A 14,384-nucleotide genomic window follows, 5' to 3' on the forward strand; every position below is an offset into this window, starting at 1 on the left:
TCTTCCAGTGTAAGTAACCTTCTTTCTTTCTTCCTTTCTTTCTCTCTCTCTCTCTCTCTTTCTTTTTTTTTTTTTAAATGTTTAGTTTTGAGACAGAGACAGAGCATGAATGGGGAAAGGGCAGAGAACAAGGGAGACACAGAATCGGAAGCAGGCTCCAGGCTCCGAGCTGTCAGCACAGAGCTTGACACGGGGCTCGAACCCATGAACCGCAAGATCATGACCTAAGCCAAAGTCAGACGCCTAACCGACTGAGCCACCCAGACGCCCCAGTAACCTTCTTTCTAATACCGCTACAACTAGGTATTGCTGGCTTCACCTCTCCTGGCCCTTGCCTCTAACCTCCCCGGCCAAGGGAAGGGAAGGGAAGGGAAGGGAAGGGAAGGGAAGGGAACGGGAGGGAAAACGTTCCTGACTCTACTACTTCCAGCAACCGAGTTAATTAAGAGTCATTGTCAAGTCCAAAAATATTTTTCCCTAACCAGAGTTCACAACTTTGGTGGCACTTTTCTCTACCTTTTCCAGTCAACAGAAGCTTCGGGCTTAGGGACATAATGGGAGACTACTTGGCCAAATGAAATACGTTCCCACTTGCACAGAGCAAGCAACGCCAAGGGGAAGAGTTAAACTATACATTACAGGTGGGGTCAGGGAAGAACACTACTCATCGTCCCTCCAGTGGCCACTGAGACAGAGACGGCACAGATCAAACTTGGCCAAAGCAGAGTAATTCAATCAGGACAGAGTAGAACTTTACACATGTGTTCCCCACACATAACAATGACCAGTGTTTTCTTTTTATTTAGTTAGTTTTTGAGAAAGAGAGCAAGAAAGGGGCAGAGAGAGGAGACACAGAATCCCAAGCTAACTCCGAGCTATCAGTGCAGAGCCCGACGTGGGGCTCAATCCCACAAACTGGAAGATCAAGACTTGAGCCCAGATCAAGAGTTGGACGCTTAACTGACTGAGCCACCCACACACCCATTTTCTTTCTTTTAAACACAAGAACCTTTACTGCTATGTTTATAATAGAAACACTGGATGCAGGCACCTCCTTGAACGTGAGGCAGCAGGACCACAAGGGGATGTCCTCCACCCAAGTGAAAGCCAGAAGGAGCCTCCCTGGGCCATTTAACCCAGGGCCCATCTGATGACTCGTAAGAACGAAGCAGTGATGTGGCATAACAGAAAAGAGCCTGAGTTCTCAAGCCGGAAACTCTGAGGACGAGTACTTGCCTTTGAGCCCTGACTTATTAGCTGAGTGACCTCCCTAAGTTACTTAACCACCCCAGCTACGAAAAGGGGATAACTACCCCCGCGTGGCCTGAATCAGAAGGTTGCAGTGAGGAAAAAACATCTACAACAATACTGAATGTGAACGCTTTATAAACTGGAGGAGTACCCCACAAGTACGAGCTATCGTGAAGGCTTTTACGATTTCCATTCACAAGACAAAAGGTCACCTTCCAGAAGGCAGGCAGCAATCCAGACTGTCCTCTCAGTTACATTCTACCTTCTGAGATAGAGCTAAGAAATGGCCTCTAAAGCTCACACTGATGCTCTTCCACACTTCAGACCCAGACCATTAAGTTGGCAGCTTGTGAGAAGGCTCTCCCTTGTCTAGTGCCGTGTGCTCCCCCCATCTGCGGGCCAGGTGATGCCACCGGTGACCAGGGAGAAGAGAGTATGTCCATGAGCTTCAACAGCGAGATAAAAGCTCTTGTTCTAAAACCTAACTTGTTTCAGTCGAGACTGCTTATCTACCGTACATTGTCTACTCAGGTTCTGTGGCTTAGCCTGCCTATTAGGACACAAGAATCCACCTGGCATGATGGGGAAGGGGGAGGGGCTGGGGGGTGGGGGAGCCTGGCTCCTCAGTGCCATCAAGGAAGAGAACTGTTGGTTACTGGGTGTAGAGTTTCAGTTTTTCAAGATGAAAACGTTTTGGAGATCTGTTATGCAACAATGTGAATATTCTTTTTGTTTTTGTTTTTTTTAAGTTTGTTTATTTATTTTGAGAGAGAGCGAGCACATGCCCATGAGCAGGGAAGGGGCAGAGAGAAGGGAGAGACAGTCCCAAGCAGGCTCCACACAGTCGGCACGGAGCCCAACGTGAGGCCTGATCCCAGGAACCGCGAGACCGTGACCGGAGCTGAGATCAAGAGTCAGATGCTTAACCAACTGAGCCCCGCGAGTGCCCCAACGGTGTGAATATTCTTACTGCTACTGAGCTCTACACTAAAAACTAATGAAAACGTTTTTTAAAAAGAAGAGGACAAAGAAGGAGGAGGAGCACTGACATGGCAGGCAGGGCTGGGGATGGAAGGTCTCAGCGCCGGTGACATTTCCGGGCCAGTTATTTAACCTGTCGCCCCAGGTACAAAAACGGGAACGGACATACTCATTGCCCCGATGGAGCGGGGATGAGGCGTAACGGTGGCCATGCAGCTTCGGAGGCAGACGGCACAGAACCGTGAAAATTTCAACTTCTCTTACTTGAGAAAGCCACAGGACTTCAACATGTCTGGCTCGAGCGCACACGAGGCCAACTGACACGCGCTGAGTCACGTGCCGGGCACGTTACACGTGTTAATTCCCGAATCCTTACGCCGCCACCATGGGGTCGCAGTGTTACCTCCAACGTACAGATGAAGAAGCGGAGGCAGAGGTTAAGTCACTGGCCCAAGGTTATCGTGTCGGTAAGCTGCGCGGCCAGGATCCGAACCCAGAGCTCGTCTGCCGGAGAGTAGTGCAGAGGAGTCCTAAGGCCTGCCACCCCGCCTCGTTCACATCTTATGAGCCAGAAGACCTTAACCTTCTTGGAGGCATTTTGGCACATTCACTGCCAAGTCCTCAGGGCCAGCGCTGTTCGACACATAGATCGTATCTGTGGCACAAATGAGCCGTTAACCCTATGGGGGGGGGGGGGGCGGATTTCTGGTTTTTTGAGGAGGTGGTAAAGGCCATCTGTAACCCAACTCACAGGGAAAACAGATGGACAGAGACTCAGTAACGATTTCTCTTTCGGATCCGCTACCCTTCCGGGCGCAGGCAGGCTCCCGCGGGCATCAACCCTCCCCTGGGCCTCCCCTGCCGAAGGCGAGTCTGCAGTCAACCTAAGTGGCCGAGGAGAACCGAAATCCGTTACATAAGGCTCCCCGCTCCCCCCGGCCACTTTCCCCCTCTATGGAAAACAGCACCCTCGCCCAGCCGGCAAGCCTTATACCCCAGTTATCCTTCGTTTTTCTCTCTCCGCCTCCAGCCTCAGCCAACTGGCCACCAAGCCCCGCTGCCGCGCACACTATGGAAGCGCAGCTGCCCCACCACCCCAGTCGCTCAGGGTCGTCCGGCCGGACTTGCTGCCTCCGCTCTCTCGTCAGCGGCCAGCGCCACGATCCCTCTTCTGTGCCATTCCCCTGCTTTCCAGAGCTGTGACCGTCCCCCTCCTATCGGATGTCACAATCTCTTCGCCAGGGGGGTCAGTCTCCTTGCAGACTCGGCCCGGCCTCAACTCCCGCCACTCGCCTCACAGGCGTGCTGTGCCCGCCACAGCAGACTCAAGTTTCCAGACTACCGTTCCCACCGCCGTATTTGCCCGTTCTTGGCCGTCTGCATGGCAAGCTTCTATTTCTCATTTGAGGCGGACCTCAAACGGCCCTTTTCTATAGCCACCTATGACCCCCCCCTACCACCTCCCTCCTCAGGCAGAATTACGTCCTCGTCCCCATCTCCAAGCTCTTTATGTGACCCTCTGGCACAGAGTTGCTCCCCCTGGAATTACTTTCCGTTCATCTCCACATCAGACCAAGTCCCTTGATGAACCGTATCGTTCACCTTTATCCCAGAGCCTGCCGGAACATGCCAGGGCCATAGAAGGCCCTCTGGAAAAGTTGCCGAACTAAATATAATCACTAGGTTATAGAGGGACTTCTTGTTAACACTGGTATCAGGAGGAAACAGAGCTAACCTACCACCTACTAAGCACCATTCCAAGTGCTGTGTGTGTGCAGTCTCACTGGATTCTCAAAATGACTGCACAAAGTAGGTACTGTTCTCTCCATTATAAATGAGGAGATGGGAGCTTGGAAAAGTCTAGTGATTTGCCCTAAGTCCCACAGCTATTAGCACCAGAGCCAGGATTTGAACCCAGACACGGTCCCTTGAAGTCCACACACACTATGCTTGCTTTGTAGGCCGTGTTGTAACAGCATATAGTCATGTCTGGGGAATGTGATCTGACCCATAAGGTAACTGAATCCACTGAGAGTGAGCCAGCCTGGAACTGAGCTCTAATACTTTTAAGCAGTATCTTCTGTAACATTTTCAGAAGTAAAATGTTCCAGGAAATAAAATGGTGATAATAATTTTATTCTGGCGGGCCCTGAAACGCAAGGCCTATTTTTTCTCAATAAGGAAACCTACTTCTATTAATGTCTCTAATTCCTCCATTGATTTCTAATGACTGAAAGACTATGGTCACTGAAAAGAAACTGTCCCCTCTCCTGGTCCCCTGCATCAAAAAGAAAAAAGAAAAAGAAAGAAAGAAACCTATAGGATTAAGTGTCTACCTACCTGAGACTGCTTACTGCATCTGTGAGGTAGGGATGGGAAAGAGCAGGAGTGTCTACGAAGACACCTTCGAACTCTTTCCCTTGGAATTAGGAGAGGGGAAAGGAGGGGATCCTAAATAATCCCCCCCAATTTGCTGTGGAGGAAGACCAGGCCCTTTTCCAGCTGCCTCTCCCGGGCCTCAGGATCCTCTAGCTTCTGGTTTTTCCGGAACTCACGGCGGATGGAGGCAAGATAGAAGTCTCGATCAGTGTAGCGAAGCTCTCGACCCTGGCGCAGCAGGGCCCGGTACAGACTGAGCACCGCCTCTCGGCTCCATGGGGCCATGGGGGACTGGCGGGGGCTGGGCGTCAAGCTATAAACAGAAGGGAAAAAACAGAAGCCTAGAATCAGAATTAACGATAGAAGGGTCTATATAGAGACTATCTAAAACTCAGGGGTTCTTAATCTGGGTCTCAGAGATCCCAAGGTCACATTATGACTTAGTGGCAGGGCTGGAAGCAGACCCCAGCCTCCCAGGGTCCTCTCTGGGAAAGTACAAGTTATGCTGAAGGGCCAGGGCTTGAATCCTGGCTCTGCCGTTTACCGGCCATATGATTCCGGGCAACGTACTTAACCCTTCTGAGCATCAGGTTCCTCAGTGGTAAAAAAAAAAAAAAAAAAATGCAGATGACATTATATGTTAAAGAGTACCTACCACATGGGGTTATTTTGAGAACTGCATGAGATAATGCACATACAGCATCTCTAATAGAATTCCACTACGAGGGGTGGTCTAGAGTGGTTGCAGGCAAGGACTCTCAGCCACACTTGAATCCTGGCACCACCGCTTCTGCAGTGATTACCCTGGCAAGTTTCTTAACCTCTCTGCGCTAACCTCAGTTCTCCATTTGTACAATGAGGAGCAAGACTGTATTCTGCCCATTCGGTTGGTACGAGGATTAAATGACTTAATGTATGTAAATGGGTCTAGAATAGTGCTTGGCACCTACAAAGAAGCACGCTATCACGGCCGGCTATTACTAGTGGCCCCCAGCCCAATAAATAGATTTAGTTTTGCGTGAACCGCCACCATCTGCCTTCAGTAACAATGAACCTTTACACAAATACTGAGTGTCATAAAATGCTTTGTCATCCATTACATTTAAATGAAGAAACCCAGGAGGTGGTCAGGGGTCCTAGCGTTGACAGTGAACACTTACGGAACTTACGGAGGGTTTACTATGTATCAGGCATGTTTCAGGCACATTCCACAGAATAACGCGTCTCATTCTGTCAACAACCCGAGCGTCCTCATCCCCATTTTAAGTGGGGGAAACTGAAGCTCCCACAGGGAAGTAACTTGCCCACAGGCACATAGCTGGAAAGGGGGGCTGCATTCCTGCCCCCAACTCTGCCTGCCTCTGTAAGGACAATTACCATTCGCTGGGGCCTTACCACGTAGGACAGGGGTGCTCTACAAACTTTCCCAGCACAGCGCTTGGCACATATAAGGGCCTCAAAAAATATGTTGGATGAAAGAAGCAAAGTCCTTATGTGGGAGAAATGATCACCCCTATTTCAAAAATAAAGAAATGAGATCGAATGGGGGAGGTACTTGGTAAAAAGATCTGAACTTTGGGCCCGAAGTCAGTTAGCCATCAGCGTCCGGCCTCACCAACTTTCTGCGCGAGCTCGAGCAAAGCCACTGTCCCTGTCCTTTTTTCCTCAACTGTAGAAGAGCTCCCCTCGGCCCCAAGGGCCTCCCGGAGTGGGAGAGATGAATCCAGAAAATCAACAGGAAAAGTGCTTTATGAGGTTGAAGGCGATTGTCACGCGAGGGCTGTTACTACAAGGTCGATCGGCGATTGGGCGACTGAGCCCTGGTCGGTCCCCAGTTCCTGCCTCGACCCTAGGGGCCGGGCCGAGGCGGGATGGGGAGGGCCTGGGCTGGGGCAGGCCGGCTCGGTGGGGGGGGGGGGGGGGGGGTCCCCGGGAGGCCTCCGGAGGCTGGGGCGCGGCACCGAGCGGCCTCCCGGGAGGAAACTAGAGCGGTCTGGGCGAGACCCCCGCTGGCCGGGTTGGGGTGGGGGGCGCCCGCGCGGCCCTGAGCAGAGGCTCGGCGAGCCCCGGGCCCCGGCTCCTCCCCGCACTCACCCGCGGACTGCGCGCGCTACCACTCCTCGCGATTCGCCTCTCGCCCGGTACCTTTCCCGGGGTCACCCACCAACATGGCCCCTTCACTTCCGGGACACGACCCTGCGCACGGAGCTGAGGGGAGGGACTGAAGGGAGCGTGGGGGCGGGCGGAGGCGGAAGGACTTCCGTTCTTCGCGGCCGAGGCCTCTCTCGGGGCGGGGCCAGGAGCCTCGTCGGGCCACGCCCCCTCAGGCGGGCTCGGTCCCGCCTCCGTGCGTGACGTCCCCCAGGGACCGGTCCTCCGAGGCCGTTCGGGCCCCGCCCACCCGGAGAGCGACCGCGCCGTGGGCGGGAGTGGGGCGGCGGACTGGCACCCGGGTGGCCTCGCCGTCCAGCGACCGGGCTGCGTCGGGCCGACCTCACCCCCCCCCCCCCCCCCCCCCCCCCCCGCTGCCAGCCTCGTAACCTGTCAAGGCGGTCAGGTCAGACCCCAGCACCGACTGCCGATCTCGGGCTGGGGCCGTGGGGACACCTGGGGAAGTCTGACACTACTACTATTCTCTGTCATGGCTTTCAAAGCTCCTCAAGTCCCATTTTTCTCAGATCGCTTTCTTTTCACCCCTCGGGGCTCTTCCTGCTCCCCGGGCCCTTCGGCTCGCGGCAAACTCCTACCCTTGAAGGTCCACCTCAGTTGTTCCCTCCGGACGTCTTTTCCAGCACCTTCCTCCTCGGGCGTCCAGCACAGGCGCCTCCTTTGGGCCGCACAGAAATGTCTGCACACTGCTGTTGGGGCTCCTAACAACAAATCGTATTTACTGGCACCAGTTATTTGCCGGGCACTGCTGTTTAATGTACCCGTTTGCTTCTCTTGTCTCTCACCAGATCTGGGGGCGCGACCCACACCTTCTGGAATCCGTGAGGCCCCTGCCCGCAGCGTGTCCAGGTGCCAAGCGAAGCCAAGGAGCGTTGGGAGTCAGGCCCCTGGGGACCCCCAGTTCCAGCTGCACCACTGAAGGACTTCTGCCCTCTGGCAAGTTTCCTAACCTCCGCCTGGGGCTGTTGTGGGGACTAACGGGCATCCAGCAGGAGGGGCTGGGCGTTTAGGAGCAGTTACCATCCACTCACTGATTCACGCATCCAGTCCTCCTCAGGGGTCTCTAACGTGCAGGGCACTGCCACCGGTGTTGCAGGGAACAGAAGGATCAAGTTGTGTCATCTAGTGGGGGCTGACGCAGGTGGTGAGGCGAGCTGGGAGCCCTCCTGCAGGTGCGAGGATGGAGGGAAGGGAGTGTGGTGGGAGGGAGGGCGTTGCTCTTTTACACGGAGTGGGCTACATGCGGATCTTCTCCTTTTTGGGGGCTGTGGACACCATTCCGTGCCACCTTCTCGGCCTTCCACGCCTTTGCTTCGGCTTCGGCTTTAGGAGGAGCCAGGGTTTTCCTCTTCCCGTTCTGCTCCGTCTTCATGAAAAGGGTCCCTCCCTGAATCCCATTGTCGCAGGGTCAGTCTGGCTTGCGCAGAACCGAATGCACCAAGCGCTAAAGCAGGGAGGTTGGTTGGGAAGCTGTGGCAGGACCCCAGGGGAGGCAGGGGCTCAAACCAGGGGAGGCGGCAGTGGAGGGAGGAAGTGGTCAGATCCTGGAAGTCTTTGGAGCTAGAGCCACTGCTCACGCAGGGTGTGAGAGAGAAGGGTCACCGTGGCTTCCGGCTTCTGCCTGAGCAACTACCCTGCTGCCTGCCTGCTTCAGCTCAGTTAGGAGCATGTTCCGCGTGTTCCAGAAGAAGCCTGTTTTCCAGAGGCCTAAGGTCTCCACTCAGATGAGGGAAGACTTCCCTGTGACATGGGGAGCCCCGCAGCACTGAGGGACGGTGAGCCCTAGGGCTTCCGGGAAAGGGAGGGCCCAGTTGGGGGCCGCAAGGAGGGAGGCTTAAGACTTAGGACCAATGGTGGTGTGGAGCCTGGGCTCTTAGGCTGGGGCTGGATCCCCCAGGGCTGGAGGAAGAAACTCAGCAATTCTCTCCCTCACGCTCCAGTGCAGCGGCCCCAGCACTTACAGCCGCCTTTATGAAGCGCCTCTGGTGTGCGGTGTGCCAGCCATTTGGACTGACTACTTTACAAACGTTGTATTATGTCCAGGCCCAGCGGCCCTGCTTGGTAGGCGTCGTTATCCCCATCTTACAGATGAGAAATCCAAGACTGAGAGAGGTTTGCTAATTTCTCTGATACTGAGCCAGGCAGCTGGGAAGCTCGCGGTGGAACTCGTCTGTCTTACACCAAAACGTGTGTTCTTTCCACTCTTCCAGGCTGCCCTACTTTGCTCGATAAAGAAATAATTTTGTGACCCAAATAAATCTAATTGGTGACATTTCCAGCTGGAAGACTAGGTGACCTTTCGTATCCCTCCTGACCCTCCTGCTCTATAGAATATTATTTTTAGGAGGGAAGGGGGGAGGCCCCCGGGCGGCCTGCCTTTCAGATCAGCTTCCCCAGACTCTTCTGGGTCTTTTCTTTACTTCCAGACTCAGAGCACTCATTCCTGTTCCCAGTGCTCCCGTGACAATGGCGGGGGGAGGGGGGGTTGGAGAAGCGAGGCAGGCACACATCCATGGTGCCTTTGTAGGTCTGAGACCCCTGGCAAGGAGCACTGACCCAAATGTCAGGGCTCTGCCGGGTGGATGGGACAAAGGGTCCTCTGGGATCTCTAAGATATTGCAGCTTTGACCTAACTCCCAGTCGCACATCTGGATGTTGGCAAATGGTGTGTTATGGGGTCACGGATGGAGGGCAAGAGGGAAGCCCTTGTTCATCAGAGCCGTGACTCGCACCAATAGTAGACATTTCATTGCGGAGTGAATGGATGAAGGGATATTTTCCAGAAAGGTAGAGGGACTGGGAGAGAGAGACCATTTCCCCAAGTCAGGTCAGTCAAGTCTAGTTGCGTTTGAAAGGGGCAGTGGGGCGGCGACAGGCATGGGGCAAGTGATTGAAGCTTTGCGTGTCTTGCTTTCCCCATCTGTGAGCTGGAGATAGAGATAAAGAGCTGCCTCCTTGGGCTGTTGAGGGTTAAATGTGAGAGGGCATGCAAGGTGTCATCGGGAGCCTGACACCCGGTGAGCACATGGTAAGTGGTGGCTTGTATTATCATGAGGTGTCGGTCTCTCTCTCTCTCTCTCTCTCTCTCTCTCTCTCTCGTGAGCGGACAGGGACGTGGGAATATCACAAACAGACTTTGGAAACCCAGGACAGCAGTTCCAGGGCAGGAATTCCGGGGGTCTCAAGCTAGGGCCTTCCAGCCCTGGAAAGCCTCCGTGGCCAAGGGTCTGGGCCCCAGAGGGCTAAGGCAGGATACAGGAACAAAATGAACAAAACGTTTTTGCTGAGTGACCGTGAGAATCAACACTGTTGTTCCCAAGCAGTCTATTGTTCAGCGTTTAGTGAGCACCTAGTGTGAGCCAGGGTTAGAGGTGGGGATGCAGATATAAAACACGCAGTTCCTGTCCTCAAGAAGGCTGGGGGGGGGGGCAGGGGGGTGGAGACAGACAGGTACGCAGGTGCTAGGAGAGAAGCCTTCACAGGTGCTCTGGGAACCAGAAGATCCTGTGACCCAGTGAAGAAGCAGGGTTGGGTGAGCACCCACTGGCTACGGAAGCGAAGGGTTGAGACCCAAAGCTGGACCGTGAGCATGCTAAGGTTTCTCGGAAAGGAAGTGACAGCCAGTGAGGCGTGCTTCAGGCACTGGCACCGTTAGTCTGGAGTCGGTCACGGGTTCAAGTCCCAGCTCTGTTCCCTGACCGCTGGGCGTCCTTCAGCGACGTGCTCAACCTCTCTGAGTCTTGGTTTCTACACTCAAAAATGGGGATTCATTAAAGTACCTAAGCAATCAGACCTTGAAACTGACTCATGCCAACTAAGATGGAGGAAGAGAGAAGCAGTGGCTATCTGTGTATATATTAAGTGTGTATCTGCAATGAGAATGAAAACTATGGCTAAGGCCTTAGGGAGGCCAGGTGATGCTGGGGGGCAGGAGTGGTCCGGGCAGAGGATGGAGTCTCGGCCCATTGCAGAGTTTCAAAGGACTAGAGCCAGAGAACTCAGGAGAGGCCCGAGATGAGGCTGGGGAGGAAGGCAGCAGGCCACAGCCAGGAGTTTGACCCTGAGCCAACAGCAGGGGAAAGTCCCAGCCACGATCAGACTTCCATCTTAGAAAGAGCTGCCTGGCCCTTTTACGGGGACTAGATTGACAGGCTGAGACCTGCGGGAGCTGGGCCCCAGGCCACTTCGGCGCCCCTTGAGAGAGCCATCAGCGGACGGTAGGAGTGAGCCCAACGCTTCCTGTGTGCCGACATCTCTTGCACACACAACCCCCTAACCCTCATCACAGCCGTGTGAGGATGAGAATGTCCCTGTGCCAGGTACATCCAAGGAGGCAGGACCTTAAAGAGCCATAAGCAGCAGGATTAGGATCTGAACTCCGCTCTGGGGCTTGAACCGGCCGGGGATAGATGAAGTGACTAGAGGCAAGGGTGGAGGAAGAAGACAAGGACAAGGAGCCCCTGGGGGCACTGACAGCTAAGGCCCAGGAAGCAAAGGACACTGCAGAAGACGGGGGTGTCATGGAGGCCTGGGGAGAGGAGAGGGTGGCCACGGAGGCCAGGGCCCCAGCCAGTTTGCCCAGTTAGGTGCTGGTCTCAGACTGGTTCACTGAGAACCCAGGGGCTATAGAGAGTAATTGGGGAGGTGGAAAGGGAGACCGTGACTTTGCTGGCAGGAGAAAGGGTGAGATGAGAGGACAGTTGAAGAAAAAGCGGTTGGGTTGGGCTGGGGGTGTGCTGGTACCGTTCCAGCCTGGGGAGGGGAAGAGAGGAGCCAGTTGAGGCAGAGGAGTTGGAAGTGCCAGAGGGAGTGAGCCCTCAAAGGAGTGAATTCCCAGATGCTGCTTACTGAGGGGGGTGGGGAGGGGAGGGGGCACACAGGGCAGCTCCAGGCTCCCCTGCTGGAGGCAGAGAGGGTGAGTGCCTGCAGCCTGGGTCTTTCCAGCCTCCAGCCCTTTGCTTTGCCCAGCAATGTTGTAAGCCACACAACACTGAGACCCTCTTTAAATGCTGGGTGCTTTGAATGGGAGGGAAATGGCTACTGAATGACAAGACGGAAAGCTCACCCCAGCCCACCCCCCCCTCCACCTCCCAACCTTGCCAGGGGAGGACCCAGGGTGGAGTAAGGGTGCAGACACTCCTTTTACCCGCCCTGCTGGAGTAATGGGGGAGTTGGCAGTAACCGTAACGGATCAGCGAAGCTCCGGGATGTGAGCCTGCCAGGGACCTGGAAATCTCTCAGAGAGAGCTGCTTCCCTCCCAACGGAGTTTGCTGTCATCAGATGTCATCATCGATCCTGTATTCACCAGACCCAAACCTGATATCCCTGGCCAGGAGTGAGATTCCCCCATTAGCCTGTGAAATCTTTGCTGCCCACATAGTGCCAGGTGGTGTTGAGAAGGGCACAGAGACTGTAAGCTCATTCACGGAATACCCTCCCCTTGGCAGGCAGCAGGAGTGGGGGCCAGGACTGGCAGATGGGCAGGCTTAGAGCCCAGCTCCCAGCTCCCCCACTTGCCACGTGTACCACCTCTGTGAGGTTCAGAACGTAGGAGAAGGGTGGGGAGGCTGAGTACAGTGTCCAGCCCAGGGCAGTCGCTCAGTGAATCTCAGCCAGTGTCCCTTTACATCCTTTCTACCCATTAACCCACTGGATACCAGTGACCCACTTTACAGATGAGGCAGCACCACTCAAGCTGATTACAGCCTCCGTCTCCTCCAGGGGCAAACAGGTGTACGTGTGGGACTGTTCTCGCCCCGCAAAGAGCTTTGTAAGACCCAGGAAATTATAAGAGCTTTCCGCGTTTGCTTAAATGCTTAAGACATCTGGCAGCGTTGGGCTCCCCAGCCCCCTCTTCTGCTAAGGAGCAGCTAATCCCTTTGGACAGTTTGCACAGCAGCCTGTGTGGGCTGGCAGTGCAGTGGCCCTGCCCGGAGGGTGGATTGGCGGGGGAGACTGGAAGAGGGAGAAGGGAGAGCAAGGTATGATTTCCAGGCCAGAGTCTGGGACGTACGGCAACACAGTAATTAAGACAAGATATACTCCAGAGGTTGCGCAGAGCTTGGGATGACCCTGAGTGTGGTTTGGAGGAGTCGTGATGTTTGCACATGCTCTTGGTCCTTTGAGTCTTCGAACTTGACCCACCGATGTCCTTGGGCTGGGCTGATTGGCAGAACAGCCTTTCCTCCCCCAGGTGTCTCGGCAATTCCACAGCTGGCACGGGCTGGAGAATGGGAGGACCCTCTCTAAATACGGCGCCATGATGGGAAAGCCATTCTCACATCCGAGGATGGTCAGAGGAGGAAACCGGCCAGGAGAGCAGGCAGAAACAGGCAGGCCTGAGGCCCCTCTTCTCAGATCAGTGAGGTGAAACCCAGGACCAGCCTGGTCTGCGTTCAGTTAACTTCTTTTTCTTTAACACTGTTTTTTAATGTCTATTTTTCAGAGAGAGGGAAAGAGTGCGAGCAGGGGAGGGGCAGAGAGAGACACAGGATCTGAAGCAGGCTCCAGGCTCCGAGCTGTCAGCACAAAGTGCAACACGAGGCTCGAACCCACGAACCGCGAGATCGTGACCAAAGCTGAAATTGGATGCTTAACTGATTGAGCCACCTCGGCCCCCCCCCTTTTTTTATGTTTTCTTATTATTTTGAGAGAGAGAGAGAGAGTGCATGGGGGAGTGGGGAAGGGGAAGAGAGAGGGAGACAGAGAATCCCAAGCAGGCTCCCTGCTGTCAGCGCAGAGCCCGACACGGGGCTCGATCCCACGAACCTGTGAGATCCTGACATGAGCTGAAACCAAGAACATGCTCAGGAACTTCCAAGAGTGTTGACGACGCCACCCGGCAAAGCCTCCCACTGACGCAAGCGGTGGGCCTCTGCCCTCAGTGACTCCGAGGGGGACGAATGGACCCTAAGGAAGGTGGTGGCCCTGGTCTGCCAGAGTGCGGGGGTCTCTGGGGCCTGACTGGGGACGTGCCGGTGGGTGGATATCACCGTCAGCCACCACTACTGACGCAAGTGGGGCTGGGAGCCGGCCGCCCGAGGAGGGATGAGCTGTTACGCGCCCACCGTGTCAGTACAGCTCAGCAGGATCCGGTGAGCGCCACGGGGCCCCGGCGGAAGTCACACCCAGCCCCGCCAGGTAGGGAACAGACGCTCCAGAGGTGTTCACCTTCCGGGCTCCGCCACGTCCTGTGCAGGTTCTGGAACCTTCCTTTCCTCGTCTGCCGAAGGGGGAGAAGAGCACGTCGCCCTTTGCGCCACATGCCTTCACCACACGGATGTCCCCCTCGCGTGGCCTTCATCATTCTGTGTATTTCCTGGTCTCGGTTTTCCTTTCTCTTCATAATGTTCTGTGATTCTGTTATATACACACACACATATATGTGTATATACATCCTTCCATTCTGCGGCGTCTGCTTTATACACCCTCTCAAATCCCACCTGGCGTCCAGTTGGGGAAAAGAAAGGAAGGAAAGGAGGGAAGGCCGGCCCACGCCGCCGGTTGTGGACATGCCTGGCTCTCCCACTAGGAGGCAGCACAGCACCGTGCGAAGGGTGGTGGAGGCCCTGGTCCTCTAAGTCCCATGGGGAGCTGTGCTTTC

General features: G+C 54.9%; 1 protein-coding gene and 1 long non-coding RNA gene across 2 annotated transcripts; one reads left to right on the forward strand and one right to left on the reverse strand.

The window, feature by feature from the left end:
* Nucleotides 1-4,683: 4,683 nt before the first annotated feature.
* On the reverse strand, nucleotides 4,684-4,896 carry LOC131518821 (mitochondrial ribosome and complex I assembly factor AltMIEF1). Its single transcript, XM_058741240.1, has one exon. The coding sequence runs from the start codon at nucleotides 4,894-4,896 to the stop codon at nucleotides 4,684-4,686; it is 213 nt and encodes a 70-aa protein (XP_058597223.1).
* Nucleotides 4,897-7,127: 2,231 nt separating this feature from the next.
* On the forward strand, nucleotides 7,128-14,160 carry LOC131518822 (uncharacterized). The gene is made up of 2 exons (XR_009265295.1): nucleotides 7,128-7,720; nucleotides 13,229-14,160. It is a non-coding gene; the product is annotated as an uncharacterized LOC131518822 (long non-coding RNA).
* The last annotated feature ends 224 nt before the right edge of the window (nucleotides 14,161-14,384 follow it).

The sequence above is a fragment of the Neofelis nebulosa genome, chromosome 8, assembly GCF_028018385.1.
Source record: "Neofelis nebulosa isolate mNeoNeb1 chromosome 8, mNeoNeb1.pri, whole genome shotgun sequence".
In the NCBI taxonomy this organism is placed as follows: domain Eukaryota; kingdom Metazoa; phylum Chordata; class Mammalia; order Carnivora; family Felidae; genus Neofelis; species Neofelis nebulosa.

Coding starts and splice junctions, on each gene's coding strand:
- LOC131518821 (XM_058741240.1), bottom strand. CDS start 4,896: ATGGCCCCATGGAGCCGAGAGGCGGTGCTCAGTCTGTACCGGGCCCTG.